The sequence below is a fragment of the Eurypyga helias genome, unplaced genomic scaffold, assembly GCF_000690775.1.
Source record: "Eurypyga helias isolate BGI_N326 unplaced genomic scaffold, ASM69077v1 scaffold23353, whole genome shotgun sequence".
Classification (NCBI taxonomy): domain Eukaryota; kingdom Metazoa; phylum Chordata; class Aves; order Eurypygiformes; family Eurypygidae; genus Eurypyga; species Eurypyga helias.
Genome location: NW_010242160.1, coordinates 25,705 through 40,331, shown reverse-complemented (window position 1 = coordinate 40,331; position 14,627 = coordinate 25,705). Strand labels below are relative to the sequence as shown.

General features: G+C 43.6%; 1 protein-coding gene across 1 annotated transcript in view; it reads right to left on the bottom strand.

The window, feature by feature from the left end:
* The window catches only part of RELN (reelin), a gene marked incomplete at its 5' end in the record, with an annotated part of 58,389 nt that overhangs the window by 19,074 nt on the left and 24,688 nt on the right, over positions 1-14,627 (bottom strand). The window contains 10 exons of the mRNA XM_010148999.1: positions 119-225; positions 1,517-1,692; positions 4,050-4,227; positions 5,472-5,686; positions 6,511-6,665; positions 7,442-7,698; positions 8,772-8,965; positions 10,182-10,359; positions 11,661-11,801; positions 14,440-14,608. Coding sequence (XP_010147301.1) covers positions 119-225; positions 1,517-1,692; positions 4,050-4,227; positions 5,472-5,686; positions 6,511-6,665; positions 7,442-7,698; positions 8,772-8,965; positions 10,182-10,359; positions 11,661-11,801; positions 14,440-14,608 — 1,770 coding nt within the window. The remainder of the gene's footprint in view (positions 1-118; positions 226-1,516; positions 1,693-4,049; positions 4,228-5,471; positions 5,687-6,510; positions 6,666-7,441; positions 7,699-8,771; positions 8,966-10,181; positions 10,360-11,660; positions 11,802-14,439; positions 14,609-14,627) is intronic.

The window sequence follows — 14,627 nt, the reverse complement described above, 5'->3', positions numbered from 1 at the left end:
ACTTTACAATTAAAAATTATCTGATTAAATTTGATCTCTCTGATAAATTCTCAGATATTCATGATGCTTGGATACAGAACAAGGTTCTAGCTTATCTGAAATTACAGGATATACTTGCCTCCATCAATGGAATAGTCTAGCAGCACTCCCTCCTTTCTGCAAGTTGGTCTGTGGCATGTTGTCATGTTGTTTTCACTTCCAATTCTCCCCCAGTACTGTAGAAACCTATAAGTAAATGTCTAAGTTTACATCTGTTAAAAGATCTGTACAAATGGAGAAGTTTGCTTTCTGTTAGCAGACATGCTGGAAACATTAAAAATGACAGCATTTTAAAGCAATTAACATTGAGGTAGAGGTAAAAGTTACCTAAACCTTTGCCTAGTAATTTGTATGGGAACCTCATGAAATTCAGCAAAGTCCTGCCCCTGGGAGGGACTAACCCCTTGCAATGGTACCAGCTGGGACTGACTGGCTGGGAGCTGCTTTGCTAACAGTTCCCTGGGAGTCCTGGTGGAAAGGGAGCTCAATGTGAGTTAACAAGGTGCCTTTCTGTCAATGAAGGACATAAAAGAAGTTGACAAACTGAGGCAAGGTCAGTGAAGGCCCCTAAAACGGTTGCAGCTGGAGCACATGCCCTGTGAGCAGAGACCGAGGGACCAAGGCTGGCTCAGCCTGGAGACTGGGACTGGGAGACAGTAGCCATACATCAAAAAAAGGGAGGTTCCAACTGGATATAACAAGTCAAAAAAAAATCACCGTGAGTGTAACTCGGCACTGGAACAAGCTGTCCAGAGAGACTGTGGAATCTCTGTCCTTGGAGGTTTTTCCAAGACCCAACAGCACAAAGCTCTGAGCAACCTGGTCCGAATTCAGCGCTGACCTGGCTGTGAGCATGGGGTTTGACTAGAGACTCCCCGAGGCCCCTTCCTTCCTGAAAGGTTGTGTGGTTCAGCGAGTTCTTGCTGAATTACAGAAGTGAGAGTGTGTGGCTTCATTAAAGCCATACAGTCAAGGGAAATGATGCTAATGGTGTCTTCTACATCACGTCCTTAACTTGTCTAAACTGATATAATCCCATTGCTCTCCAGCTGTCATCCTTTTCTACAGCATGTGAGTGGGTCTGGTACAGGCACCCAAGTGAGGACAACCAGGAGAGGTTATGTTCTGAAATCAGTGGGAGACACAGCTGGTGCCTCCAGGAGGAGAGACAGTGATGCCCAGGAGACTGTGGTGTCTGGACTCTTCGCGGGACAGGCACTGCTGACTCCAGGACATTCCTGGGGAAGGGGACCTGCTGTTCACCTGGACAAAGCAGTCCCCTTTCCACTGAGCCAGGGTGAGCCTTGCTCTCTGTGACTCATCTGAAAGCACCAGTGCCTTGAGAATCATAAGCCCATTAGTATCTATCCAAAATAGTGCTATGGCCTAACAATTCCCTGAGCTACGAGCTGTAACCTGCTGCTTTGTCAGCGCTTAACGGAGTTCCCCACTAAAATGACATGGAAACATGACCTACTTTGCCCCCCGCAGGTCCAGGTCTTGAGTGACAGCCTGCCTCACAGTCGGACCTCCAAAATAGAGAGTTGTGTCTTCTGCGAGAATCCCACACTCGGTGCAGGTATTTCCACCTTCTAACGACATCCATAAATCTGGTTTGACTTCTTCGTTGTCAAAGCGCTCTTTCAGGTAAGTCTGGAAGTAAGGTGTTAACATAAAGCACAGGTAATTATTATCTTAAGCCGTTCTGATGACCATAGCTGGAACTGACCTAAACATGTTTGAAGGAGTCATGAACACTGCAAAAATTTTTTTCAGGGTGACTGAACTTAATCACTTTTGGCTGAACATTTAGCCACTTGAGCTGAATTAGCTAAATGTGAAAATATGTTAGGGCAGATTTTAACATACTTGGGAGGTAATCCAGTACACTAGAATGTTCATGTGCAAACCAATATGTGTATTGGGTTTGTGTGGCAAGGTTTTGGTAGCAGGGGAGCTACATAGGTGGCTGCTGTGAGAAGCTGCTGGATACTGCCCCCATGTCTGACAGGCCCGATGCCAGCCAGCTCCAAGAGCTGGTGGCCAAGGCCGAGCCCATCAGCCATTGTGGTAGTGCCTCTGGGATAATGTTTTTAAGAAGGGGGAAAAAAACCCCTGTGCAATTGCAGCTGGAGAGAGGAGTGAGAATACGTGAGAGCAACAACCCTGCAGACACCCAGGTCAGTGGAGAGGAGGGGGAGGAGGTGCTCCAGGCCCCGGAGCAGAGATTCCCCAGCAGCCCGTGGTGCAGCCCATGGTGAGGCCGGCTGTGCCCTGCAGCCAGGGAGGGTCATGGGGGAGCAAAGACCCCCCTGCAGCCTGGGGAGGACCCCACGCCAGAGCAGGGGGATGCCCGAAGGAGGCTGTGACCCCGTGGTCCACCCACCACAAAAAACCTCATTATTTGTTATGAGTTCACATCGTACATCGAGTGTAATGTCACAGTTCCACACAGCAGAATGACCTTCCCCTAACTTCATTTTTCATGAAGTTTATGTGAAATATGTACAATTTACACCTGTGTGGCAGCAGATAATGGTGACCTGATATATTTCTGAATGACAGAATTATGATTAGAAATATTAATCTGACCACAACCCCCATTCCCTGTCCCCCTGTGACGCTCAGGGGGAGGAGGCAGTGAAATCAGGAGCAAAGCTGAGCCCAGGAAGAAGGGAGGAATGGGGGAAAGTGTTTTTAAGATTTGGTTTTATTTCTCACTCTCCTACTCTGATTTGATTGGTAATAAATTAAATTAAATTTTCCCTAAGTCATGTCTGTTTTGCCCATGACAGTAATTGCTGGGTGATCTCCCTGTCCTTATCTCAATCCATGAGCTTTCCACTACATTTCCTCCCCCCTGCCCAGCTGAGGAGGGCAGTGACAGAGCAACTTTGGTTGGGCACCTGGCCTCCAGCCAGGGTCAACACACCACAATGGGTCTAATTCAAAACTGGATATTTAAGACCACTCCAGTACATATCTTGTATGTATAGGAGAAATTGCTGTTCTATACTTCTTTCCCCAGCAAAACCAGTATTGCAATGAAATGTTAAGTTTATTGTAGTGAATATGTATTTATGTAATTGCCTGCACAAATATTTGCAGTGAAAACCATCTAGAACGTATCTCTGCTTTCCACTTACCTCCAGGTGTGCAGCAAAAACAATGCCATGAGTGAAATCCTGGCCTTAAAGAGACAGGAGTAAAGCTCCCCTAAAATTCCTAGGATTTTATCCCAGATCTCCTTAATGTGAAGAATACATTACTAATTAAAATTGAAAACAGATAATGATATTTGTTCATGTAATTAGTATTTCATATGAAAACCAGATGGTTGTAGTAATTCAAATGACATGATAACTAAGAGGTTAATAGTTCTCTTTAGACAGGCATTCTCTTCACACAGAATGCTGCTTAACCTGTTGTTTCTGTGGAGCACATACTTATTCTGTTCTTATCTGATGCAGAAAAAAAAGAGATGGTAAACTGCATTTTAAACTAAAAACTAATTACATATGCTTTTCTAAATATGTTGTTTTAAAAATGTTTTCACTTTTAGATTCACAATATCTAACTAGATTTCACTCGCTTGTTATACAGTAACACTAAGAACAGTTAGGTGAGTCAATTTTACGTAATTTTATGTCATTTTCTTGTATTCCCTACTTCAGTAAGCTTTTTCTCATGGCAAAGACCATCTTTCTTCAGGTCTTGATCAAATACAATCATATGTGCAAGGATGACTTAGATCATACAATGGTGGTCTAAGGATGAACAGTGAACTTCATCACAGCTTTTTCAGGTAGTTATTTGCAAAGGAACAAACCCGTTCTTGGATACTGCAGTAATAGTTTTGTTAAAAAATGATGAAAGGGATGAAAATGGGTTTGAGTATCTTCAGGTTGACAGGAATCAAAGCTAACTTTCCAGTGGGATTGATCTCTCCTCCCTCTTTCTCAGCCAAACACATGGCAAAATTCACTCTTTAAAACATGCAATAAAATTACCTTCAGTGTTTGGGTGAGATAGCAGTTTGGACCCGAATACCCAGGATCACAGATGCATTGTTCATTCAGGCAGTCTCCATGACCTCTACAGTTTTCCAGACAACCAGGCCCCAGATAGAAATTATCGATGGCCCACTGCATATCTGAGTACTTCTGGTAGAACCGGAACCTGACAGGACTAGATGTAAAGGAATGAAGAAAAACAGACATATGTATAAAACAACTATGCTCAATTGAAAACAGGTGGGTGAAACACAATATACTGCTGTCTGTACTATCCCCCAAGCTGTGGCCAGCAGGTCGAGGGAGGTGATTCTCCCCCTCTACTCTGCTCTTGTGAGACCCCACTTGGAGTACTGCGTCCAGCTGTGGAGCCCTCAGCATCAGAAGGATATCGACGAGAGGAGGCCACGAAGATGCTCAGAGGGCTGGAGCACCTCTGCTATGGGGACAGGCTGAGAGAGTTGGGCTTGTTCAGCCTGGAGAAGAGAAGGCTCCGGGGAGACCTTATTGCAGCCTTCCAGTACCTGAAGGGGCTACAAGGAAGCTGGGGGGGACTTTGTACAAGGGCCTGTAGTGACAGGACAAGGGGTAACGGGTTTAAATTGAAAGTGGGGAGGTTTAGATTAGATATCAGGAAGAAGTTCTTTATGGAGAGGGGGGTGAGGCACTGGAACAGGTTGCCCAGAGAAGCTGTGGATGCCCCATCCCTGGAAGTGTTCAAGGCCAGGCTGGATGAGGCTTTGAGCAACCTGGTCTAGTGGAAGGTGTCCCTGCCCATGGCAGGGGGGTTGGAACGAGATGATCTTTAAGGTCCCTTCCAACCCAAACCAGTCTGTGACTCTATGATTCTAAGCTTCCACAAGTAGTATCTGGTAGCATCTGTTGAAATTGATTAAATACATATCCATATCTTCTTCTTCACACGTGTACTATCTACAATATATGGATGGATTCCAGACAATGCTGAAGCTGGAAAAAGCTTTTCTGGCTTCTTGCAAGAGAATTTTAATTTTGTTTATACTTCTTGAGCAGATTACTCAAAGAATATAAGAGACTTCAGCTTTGCAGAAAAAGACAAATGGTTTGCATATGTGCAGACTACTGCAGACAATAAGGGCAAGTTCTCCACTCAGTAAGGTCATAAATCTGCTCTCTAATTGATGGCAGCTGTCGGAAGAGAGCAGAACATGCTCTGCCAGCGCAAACTGCAGAGAAGCAAGGATAACTTTGCTGGTTGTTCAGACCAAGAGTCATGGTCAATCTTGATTGACAGGAAATAAAATTATGCAGCATACATAATGAATGTGAACACTGCTAGTCTGCGCTTTCCTTGAAAGATAATAAATGGGCAGATGATCCCGTTGTGTTTTTCAGAAGGTACTGAATCCAAGACAAAGTGAGTAGCGAATTCATACTTACTTGCCCACAAGGTTTTCAGGCAGTGCGTAAGTTACTCTTTTCCATCCTTTTGTGGGAAAGAAGACAGAGGGCTGTGAAACACTCCCAGAACATTTTGGATCAGCTGGTAAGCACTGAGGTACTAAGTAACTCCAGCTAACACCAAAGTCAGTGGAATACTGCACATGGACCTGATTTTGTGCAAGTTTTTCTGAGGTTTTACATCCAACAGAAACCTAATAAAGACGAGAACATAAGCAAATTAGAATTACTTGTGGTGGCTGTTGGAATTTAAAAAAAATGTTTGAACCTGAAAACTGAATGGAGAATTTTGCTTGAAACGACGGCAGTAATGGTGCTTGTATGGTACCAGTCATCTGCAGATCTCATCAACATTTCCAAGACTGAGAACAGGCACCATATTCTGAGATTCATTTTCTTCTAGTAAGCTCACCTTTCTGCATTTCTAGGTCTTGACACTTGTGCCATATACCCCAGTACTCCATAACTAATAAAGTTAATCTCCCCTCCCATACAACCTAAGATTTTAGGATTTCAGGGGAGGCCACCCAGTTTGGTTATGTTAGGCAGACTGTCTTTATGGGACAGAAGTGCAAACGGCTCTTACAACTTCCATATATTGCTGGGTTATTTCTTTAATTTAGGTAAAGGGGTGTATGAAGGGCAGCTTGGGTGCAGGTTTGATGTGAATGCATGACAACGTAGGAGCGGTGTGGACTACTTTGGAGCTGCTTTTCCCTCACCAAGCAGCTGTAATGAAACTGGCATCTTGTATATGTGTAATATCCTTATTACATGATGTCCATACAAATGCTGTGCTGGAAGACAAGAGTGTGTCACCCCTGATAATAGCCTGCGGTATTAAAGCTGACCAGCACAGAGTAGGTGAGAAAAATGAGAGTGGCCTTAATAATAACACTTCTCCCCGCAGGGAATGGCTCAAGCGTAGGCCTATACATCATCCTACCTCCTGAAAAATCTACTTAGACCTGGAGCAAAATGTGGGTTTGGATAATTATACTGCAGACAGAGATTTTACCTTGAACTGCATAATCCAGCCTTCTGTAGGAGTCAGGTCGTGGGTGACTGCGTAGACCTCTCTGCCGTCATGGCTCCCGCAGATCATGACACCATCAGGAGAATCACAAAACCTCTCAATCGAGCAATCGTCATGGAATAACCAGTGTTCGTTCACTTGAAAACAAATGTCATTAATATACAATGACAGTAATATACAATGACAATATAAATAAAGAAAACAGGGAATAGTGTTAACCACTAAAGATGATTCATGGCTTTGTTTTTCAGGCTATGTGAGAATTATTTAGTATTGCTTCTGAGAATGTCAGTACCTCATCTTTCCCATGTAAATATTTATTACCTTTATCACATTTATTGCTCAAAGCACTTCTTACTACACTCTTACATAAGCACTATAGCATTGTTTTTTAATGTTCAAGAAGTAAGGATCTGAGACCTACTCAAAACATAAACTTCTGTTGCACTGGACATTATGGGATAACTTTTTAATGGGTGTTGCCTGCATGTCTGCACAAAGGGCACCCCAGCACCGTTAGCTGTTAAGCCTTGTAAACATCCAGAAATACATCCTCTACAAAATTCAGTTGTAAAATATAACTTCATTTCCCTAAATAATGTTTTAAAAAGTTAGGAAATAGGAAACAGATACTCAGGTTAAGAAATCTGCTTAGAATAACCTGGCACTTTTTAATCCTTTTCTGCTTTCTTTGGAGAGAAATTAATCTTTTACGTAAATTCATGCAGTAAAAAAAGAAAAGTTACATTACATCATTTCACATTTTGTGGACTAAAACTAAAAGACAAGACCCCTATAGCAAGGAGACTGTCTGTGATATCCGCCACAGTGAGACAAAGATTCAGAGGCTCAGCAAGACGTGGAAATCGCTACACTGACTTCTTTTTATTTCAGATCCACGTGAAACCTTTACCCGTAGTTTTGTCTTCCATGACCATGTCGAAGGCGATCCTCCCGGTGGGCCCTGCGTCGGCAGGGGAGCGCTCGTGCTGCGGCAGGGGAGCGCTGCTGAAGGTGTCAAGCATCACCGTCCTCTGGTCAGCTGAGCCGGAGATCAACACGTTGTCGATAGCCCAGTCGTTCTGGTCCAGGCCATCGTGTTTAGGCTGCCACCAGCGGAAACGTGTCCCAATGCTTTTGGCATCGTAGGGAAGGAGGATGTTCACAAAGCTGTAATAAAAAGTGGAAATTAGTTGTAGAAAAGCTACAGGAGGAGAACACTTCCCAATGCTCTGTGCCAGGTGCTTTGACCAGGCCTACTCCCGTTGTTTCCTAGGGTATGTGGAAGTTGGGAAAGAAGGAAAAGGCCAGGTGATCTAGCCTATGTTTCCTTATGGGAGATTGCTGAAACAAAAACCTTCCTGATCACTCCCAGTGTCATCCCTGAGACAGAGGCTCAGACTGAGGTGGAAAGGGCCTGCAGTCAAACTGTGGCATGGTTTGAGCAACCCCAGGTGCTCCAACTATGCTCATGGGACCAATGCAATGGTCTACACTAGCAGGGTCTGACCACAAGGTCCTAATTAAGGGAAGTGTTAAGAAGGAGAATGTTGAAGCAAAATTAAGATTACTATGGAGCCATTCAGCAGATAGCAATATTCCAGTACAATCTTCTTATTTCCATTACAACAGTAAATGACAGTATACTTAAATCTCTTGTCCAATTAAAGCACTAGTGATATCTTGATGTGTTCAAATGAAATAACAAATAATGAGCCCCTCCCAGCCCCATTTTCCATGAGTCCCTTGAATTACTCAGTGAAGACAAGGTCCACCCATACCTATGCATGACTTAAATCTCACAAATATCTGAAAATAGTGTATCCATCCTTTTGATGGATTTCTGCAGAAAATCAGTTTCTCCTCTACACACCATTTTCTAGCTAGTTCAAGCAATGACTTTCTGCTCTTGTCAGTGAGAAACTAGATTGCAAATGGAAGTATCTTAAAGAAGAAGATAGACATAATTACAGTAGCTATTAATTTATCTTCCTTACAAATCTACCAGACTGCTACAGACTCCTTACTACCCTTGTATTTCTGACTTAGCAGCTGCGCAAACGATGATGTTCAAGCACGTGCGTGGACATTCATAAATGCTTGCAGGACTGGGCGGGCTGAACTCTTAAAGACCTGGCATCCAAACCACAGCAGTAAGACATCCCACAGGTTCTTAAAAAACATTCAAGACCACCTTACTTTAGTACAGGAAATTATATAGGCAGAAGAAGGTATCTACAAACCCGGGCTTGCTGAATTGATCATAGAATATTTCCATTAAGAGGCTCCAGCTGATTCCACCATTCACAGAATACTCCAGCAGCACTCCTTGGTTGCGGTTATTAGGAGTTATCAGGCACCCATACATGAAATAAAACTGGATGAATTCTGCACTGGTGAGGTTCAAGTCCACTGTAACTAACATACGGCTGCAGCTCTGAAAAGCGATGAAAAAATATGTTAGCTGGCAAAACTTACGAACATAAAAAGTATTAGGCTATGCAGTCACTATTAATGTAACTTCATGCTGTGAAACCTTCAAATTGTACAAAATTACGCTAATTATAACAAAGGTAAAGCTACACAGTCCAATAAATGTTCTTCCCTGAGGACATAATTTCAGTTACGTTCCATCTTAAAAATTCCTCTTGTGTATTTATACATGTTGCTACTTGTACCTGCAGCTTTGCAACAGTCAGTATCAAGAACTGTATTCACCTTTCCTCTGAATACAAGAGTTACAAAAATCCATGCCTACAGTGTAAAACACAAGGTTTTTCCAGGCAGAATTAATGAATCACTGATTACATGCTAATGGCTCAGTTTATGCCACCATCAAATGGCACGGCAATTTTAAAATGTGTGTTTTCCCATAATCCCTTATATATTTCACATATTAGCTAGTGGTGCCCACCTAGTCCCACTAGAAGGACTTGTGTTAGTTTAATTTAGAAAGCTTGTGTCACTTTGAACCTAGTTATAAATTTGTATGGAGGAGATCTACACGCATAAGCCTTACATGTTTCAAAAATACTATTTTGTAATCTTCATAATCTTGAGGTTATTTGTAAGCAAACTAATTCAGCAGCAGTCTGGGTTATACACCTACGTATGAGCTAAACCAGGTAATTTTACTGTGAGCTTACTCTGACAGAAATCTGAAGGATGAAGCTACACAGGGATGTGTTTTCAAGGACCAAGTGCAACTTATACACATGCAAATACCTAGTTATTAATTTACTTTCGTGGTCTGATTAGAAGCTGCACCAAACTCCGGTCTCTGGAGGCTCTAAGGTGGCTGTTACGAGTGAGTGGAACTGAATGTCTACACACTTGGACTGTGCTTTAATCTATCAGCTCCACCTCCAAATGCCCCTCCATGGCTCCTTTTAGGAGGCACACACACTGTATCTCATTTTCCTGGCTGCAGCATAGGCTGGAGCATGGTATCTGCTTTCCTGGAGTGTTTCTAGCTGGCCCTGGTCTGTAGGACGTGTCTGACTTTGACCTTCAGCTAGGCAAAGCATATAAGGGTTTTTTTATATGGAATATGTTTAATACGTTATGCTGATATTTTTTTAACACCTTGCTACTGTTTAACTTTGTAAATCAGTCCCATTTGTACTGTCAAATGGAGTGATCTGAACACCCACCCCGCTGAAGTGAAGGGCCATGCCAGAGGCCACCGCCCCGCAGACGGTGCTCAGTTTGCCCCCGTTCACCGTCAGCCAGTTCTGGTTTGATGGCGAGCGATTGAAGTTATCTTTCAGTTGTGTTGGCAGCGGGGTCTCTGGCTCGTCACAGTACAGCCCACCCCAGTGCTCATCGCAGCTGCAGAGGAAAACAAACACACAGTTCAACTGGCAAAGGCTCAGCACGGAGGTGCAATCGGTGCCATGTTATTCCCCATTAAGGTGCCATCTCATTCCGCGTCGAGGCTGTCTGCATCGTTCGCCAGCGCACAACTGGTGCATGGGGGTTTCAAACATCTGTCACTTTTGGAGTTAGTATGAAACAAAAATGACTTTAGGAAGGCTAGTATTATGTATCATTCAAGCTGCTAATACAGACTACACTCCAGCACACAGAAAATGAGCACAATCCATTGTATTTGGATAGATAAACATAAGAGAATGTGCGAAGCCTGAGAATGTCCTGTTAATGTTAAATTTTAAGTAAGTTTCTGTAAAATGTCAGTCAATGGGTACTTTCCTGTTGTTTCTTTATATAGTCACCCTTTTTTATTTCTAATCTGAAAAGCCTTCTTAGAACATGTCAAAAGTTGGATAACAGCATGGAAACGTGCTCTGCTACTATGCAGATTTCACCAGGGAGATTGTGCCTTGGTACTTCAGTGCTGTCAGGATAGAGGACAACACAATAATATGTCTGTTCTGCAGCAGAATGTATTTCTAACAAACATAGCCACAGCACAACTATACAACCATTCTCCCATTTCTGTTGCCATTTGTGGCTGGAAAAAACCAATACATCCATCTGGAAGATATTTCTCTGTTGCCAGACAGACGAATCAGGGGAGATCTGGTTGTTTGTTAGCCTTGCAGGGCTCTATGTGGGCTGTTATACAGTTTGAGGATCAAGCCAGTCTGCCTCCGCCGGCAAACCCTACCATGGAGCATGAAGTCAACACCAGCCCTGAGGTGGATATCCTTCTGCTTAGAGAATGTGTCCCCCCTCCAGCCCAGGTCCTCTGCACCCAGCACCAGGATGAGGGCACAGGAACACAGCATGAAACCCCTTGGGAATGAACGATGACATCTTTTGGGAAGCTCCAGGACTGTATGTGCCTAGAGGGGTGTGCAAACTCAGGGTCCTTTCTGCCGACCTGGTGGGAGGGGAGCCAAGCTGCAGCATAGGCAACAGCAGAGGCCACTGAGGAAAGGGCCAGCAGCATCGTGCACGCTGTGTGAACAGGCAGAGGTCTGGCAGAGGCAGCCCCCACACCCACCCTTCCATTCCCACGTGGTGCCAGTGCCCTGCTCAGTTTTAACAGCAAAATCCACCTTCCTTTTAAAAACTGTATCAAAGTCTTTCACACGGGTTTGTTAAAGTGCCAGAGGAGGAGTGAAAGGCTATGGCACTGGGCAGGACAGGGAACCAACTGCACTTACACACAGTTGTCTTGTGTGCACTTCCCATGGCCGCTGCACATGTCTATGCAGCCGTCCCCAATGTAGACGTTATCGATTGCCCACGTTTGCTGCTTATCAAAAGGAGCAGGCTGGTGCCAACGGAAACGAGTTGCTTGGGACCTTGGGAGAGAAAGAAAAGCAGAATGGTAATATTTCTAACTAAGGTAATCTTTATTTTGACTGAAAGAAAATGTCAGTCTTGAGGCTAGACTGCTCCTGGAAGATTTATTTGCTGTCAGCACAACCCGGGTCTGATTCCTGACAAAGACAAGGTCCCTGAAAAGCCCAGAACAGGGTGCCCACAGTCTGAGAGCAGGACAAAGCATGGGTGCTCGGTAGCACGCAGAGTGCGGGAGGTGGGAAAGCAACTGCTGGTGAAAGCAAAGCAGGTATCTGTGGCTGGTGCAGTGGAGCAGAGGTGGTATGCCCAAAGGGAAGCTCCTAGGCAAGATGCTGCTGTTTATGAATCTAGAGGGGACAGGTGAGAGTGCCCATGCAGGGCTTGCAGTGTGAGCCTGGTTTTGCTGTTTCCTGCCTCCCCTCCAGCCAGGGTTTGGCCAGAAACGTTAAGAAATGATCTATGCTGTGATCCTGGCTCCTTTCAGTAAATAATTTTCATTTTATTGATTCAAGGGGGTTTAGTTCCCAATTCTAAACCTTGCTTTGGTGTAGCTTTATGTGACTCAAGTGCCTCAGCTCCTAAGGTAGATGATGAAAACCTAGCTGAAACACTCAGGGAACACTCCAAATAGCTATTCACCTCACACAACTGTAGACATGTATATTTGTATAGCTGCAAACAACTGAACTTCTGTAACTTTTCAAGAATATAATTTTATATTTAAGCTAGTCCACGTTTTGCTGTACAGCACTAGGTGGCAGCATTGAACTTTGTGTAGTCTGTGTTCTTTTGAAACTCAAAGAGAAATCACAATTATTGTAAACCCCAAAACAAATAAACAGCAAAATCCTCAAAATTTATTCAGTGTAAAAATAGACCTTTTATAGTAAAGTCAGTGTTAGGCTACGAATTATTCCTTTATAAACATTTTACATGAAGTGAATGAATAACAAGTTTATCCCAAGAGAAATCTATTGCCACGCTGTGTAGCTGCTCACCAAATAGCATTTTTAAAAGAAATGTGTAAATTGCGAGGAAGTCCTTTAGGAATAAAGACAAGCACCTACACCTTACACTCCCTGCTTAAGGTTTGGTGCTTCACTGACCATTTATGGAGCTGATGCTCCTCGGAGAGGCTTTGTGTTTGCTTTGCATTTTAAAATCAGCTCCAAGTCTAAGACATAACTAAGCATTCATTGCCTTCTGCAGGCCAGAGGTTAGACAGCACTCTGGGGTGACCGAGCACTGAAGCGCTATGTAAGTATGGGTGCTGTGCACCAGGCCAAGCTGCTGACTACGCAGCCTGCATGTCCCTAAAATACACAGGCACAAACAACTGGAGACACACACCTGCTATTACACAGCTTGAAATAATAAAGCAGCATAAAAATGATATCACATCTAGTCTAAAGGGCCTATTAGCTGCACTTACTCTGGAGCTTAACTTCTCCCTTGCTTGTGAGCTAAGGTTGCAATAACCTCTCTCACACAATCCCTGTCTTAATATCTTTGGGAAATGGTATCACTTAAGCCAACAAATACAGTTATTGGATTGGACAGAAGAGCAATCTTGGCCTCAGTAGGGCATCAGACTTCTTTTGACATATACACCTCAAAAAACTTTTCAGTCTTAAAATCACAGTTATTTATAAACCTGAGTTTATCTCAGGTGGTAGGTTCCTTTCAGATCCAAATCCAGTTGTTAGAACATCAATCCCAGTCCTGATTTATCCTATTCAGCCACAGAAAGCCTCTCCTGAACACAAATTTACAGACTTCGTACAAGAACTGTTGGGGTAATGGATTTTGCAGACAATATGTAGGGAAGCAGTACAAAAGAGCAAGCGGAGGAGATCAGTGCTGGGAAGGAGTCCTGATAAAGTAATACTACTTGCCCTGAAGCACTGCAGTGAAGATAGGGAAGAGTCTAGATGCCCCAGAATGATTAGTAATAGAACATGGACTTTTCCACTAATAGTTTCAAAACTTGTGGCAACAGTATAGGTGTCCTCAGTACAAATGCTAAAAAATAAATGTCTCCATTTCCAAACTCATATGTGCATTAGTTGACATCTCTCGTAGCCACCACAGGCTCTGCCTGCCCTGTGGCTACTTCTGTGCCTGCAGTTAGCTCAGCCTACGCTTATGTGAGGGGATTGAGCTCAGCGATAGGAGGAAAGCTCTAGAGTGAAGCTGTGCTGAGAGCTTGACATCTGTGCTACCTGTGTTAGCAGAGCTCTACACTGGGCTAGCTCTACGCCAAGCTAGCTCTACGCCACATTTATCAGGTATGACTGGGTGGGGGACAGTCACAGCTGTCACTGCAAGACAGCAGATCAAGAAGGATAGAAACTGGAAAGCTGAACTACCCAGTTGTCTGTAAATAGATGTGTTTGATGAATAAAACAAAAATCCAGCAGTTTTTGGGGCATCACGGAGAAATGTATGGCAACAATCTGAGTCACACAATCTTTCAGGTTGGAAAAGACCTCTAAGATCATCGAGTCCAACCGTCAACCTAGTACTGCCAAGACTACCCAAATTTTTTTAACCAATAATTTTAACTCTATGATGTATCATGCCTCAGTAGACAGTCACATATTTAGATCTATTCTACAGAAAACCAGAGGGAGGTACCTAGTATAGGGAGGCAGAGGCAAAGTAATCCGGGTCCACTTGTTGAAAGTATCTGAAATGAGAATCCTCTGGAGATGGTACTTGTTGCATTCCACGTTAGTGGGAAGACAGTCTCTCAAAATCGGGTGCCAGGTCAGTCCAAGGTCAATGGAATATTCCAGTTCAATAGCTAAGGTTGGAAAGATGGT